The sequence below is a fragment of the Thalia democratica genome, chromosome 5, assembly GCF_965202585.1.
Source record: "Thalia democratica chromosome 5, ktThaDemo2.hap1.1, whole genome shotgun sequence".
In the NCBI taxonomy this organism is placed as follows: domain Eukaryota; kingdom Metazoa; phylum Chordata; class Thaliacea; order Salpida; family Salpidae; genus Thalia; species Thalia democratica.
This window is the reverse complement of record NC_139169.1, coordinates 40620350-40622583: the sequence shown is the minus strand read 5'-3', so window position 1 is coordinate 40622583 and position 2234 is coordinate 40620350. Positions and strand designations below refer to the sequence as shown.

At 36.1% G+C, this 2234-nt stretch overlaps 1 protein-coding gene across 1 annotated transcript; it reads left to right on the top strand.

Annotated features, from left to right (window-relative positions):
- Positions 1-629: 629 nt before the first annotated feature.
- On the top strand, positions 630-2153 carry LOC145836529 (meiosis 1 arrest protein-like). The gene has a single exon (XM_082944324.1). It carries the CDS (start codon positions 630-632, stop codon positions 2151-2153), a length of 1524 nt encoding a protein of 507 aa, XP_082800450.1.
- The last annotated feature ends 81 nt before the right edge of the window (positions 2154-2234 follow it).

The window sequence follows — 2234 nt, the reverse complement described above, 5'->3', positions numbered from 1 at the left end:
TTTTTTATATACTAGTCCATTATAAACAGCCATGTGTTAAATAAACAGTATAAATCATATTGATAATATTGTTCATAGTTATTGACTATTTTATTTTATTTAGCTGTAAAAATATTTGCGCTTAAGTAAAAAAATAATTTTAAGTGTTGTACTTTTTATAATTTTTTTATTACTATTAACTCTGATTCAAAGAGATATAATCAAAATATAAAACTACAGACCAATTTTAGTTTTATAAGGTTTTTTTATAAGTTGCTTGGACTGTAAAAAAAACTCCTCTGCTGCCTTCAAATATTCAAAATAGTTGTAATAATCATTAAAAAGTAGTATTTTTTACCACAAATGTGATAAATTAGCACTAGTAATTGCAAGTTTTTGAACCATGAGTCTAAATGTAAGTTTTGGTATGATTTCAGTTGAAAAGTACATTGGACGCATTTTACCCTCAGTCTACCAACCCCTTTTTTAGATGTTGAAAAACTAAATAATTTTTGTAATTCTTTAGCATTTTTGTTGGTTATGCTAAACAAAAGTAAAGTATTAAATAAATACATAACTTAAGTTTTTCAGATGAGGACAAACCATTTTTTTTAAATCATCATATATTGCAGGATAAAAATAAGTATAAAATGGACCAACCAGCAACAGCTAAATTGCGTCACCCGTTTTCAAGGCAACCAATCAGATGTTTGCTAATTGATCTCACTGGTGACGTCACAACAGAATACCTGTCATGCATCAGTGAGTCCTTATCAAACTTCTTCTCTTTAGTGTGCAACATGAGGTCAGGATCGAACAGAATCCCTTTCTTCTGCCTTATCACTTTCTCGCCCTATTGTGACGTCATATTCCCCATGCAACGATTAATGAAGTCGTCGTACACGAAAATCAACAAAGCTGCCAAAATAATAGAAGGTTTCTTGAAGAACTCCAGGAAAGTTTCAGCAGCAAGTTGTAAAGATTACGAGAATGTTTTGAGAGACACAATTGCTCAGTTTCGCAAGTTGAATTTAGCCAAGAGCAAAAGCGAGTTAAGCATCACTTTAATTTCAAACCAAGCCGCCACTTCAATCAAGACTTCAATCGTGCAAGCGCTGAAGAGGGTCAACCATGAAAAGGTGGAAGAAGTAAACGTTTTCTGCCTTCAATCAGAAGATGGTTTTGCAACACAGACACAAGCCTCTCAATACGAGGACTACCAGTTAGTCAACAAAGTAAACTTTCACGAAATTGAAATGGAAGTCATCAGCATTCAGTCAATGTTTGACGCCTGGCTGCAAGATTCCAACAATGACTACGAGCACGTTCAAATTCATTTTCCCAAAACAAACCGCATCATAAAGTGCGACGTTGACGAGTTTCTCATTGACGTTTTGGAGCTTTCTTGCGGAAAAAGCTTTGAGTTGAATGTTGTCGGGCAAAACTGCTCGAATGTTCCCTCAAATCCGATGTCAGCTTCTAATTCAGCCTCCAGAAGTTCTGGTGTCCCGATCACAGTTTTGCGCGTTTTGTACAAGCTGAACATCGACGAAGTTTGCCTCTCCACTTTATTCGGTCGTCCGCACATGCTCTATAGCTCCAACTGCTGGCGAATCGACTGGGAAGATTTGGAGTCGAACAGGAACAGGTTCAATGCTCTTTGTCACACGCTCTCAATTAACCAGAAATGTTTGATTTGTAAAAACGCCACAAACAACTCAACGGAACCGAGCGGAATTTTTGTAGTGCTTCCCTCGTGCTCAAAGCTGCTGAGTTTCGCAATCTCAGGTCAGGAGTTGATGCGGATGAATCGAAAAAGTTTAAGTTCAGAATTTGATATTCAGGAGGAATCCGTGAGAGAAATACAAAACGATTTGAAAGAAACTCCTCTATTGGACCAGTTTAATCCTGTAGATTTCAAAACTGGACTGTACCAAACTCTTAAAACCAACTTGCAGCGAAGTAATTTGCAACGAACTAGCAATGCGGGTTCCAATTATTCGAGTTCTCCTAAAAACAGACATTTCGTTCAGCCAAGAACCAACCCGAGGATGAATAACAAGTTTTGCAATGACAATTTTTCAACCGGTGTGAGTGGTCAAGGTGTAAAACGACCTATGATTACAAACAACAACAAGAAAAAACGAGTTACTTTTGCTACTTCGCCTTCATAAAACATAACAAATATATTAAATTGCATCGTTTATTTAATATATTAGGACGATACAATGTAGAAAATACATAAAAGACGGATA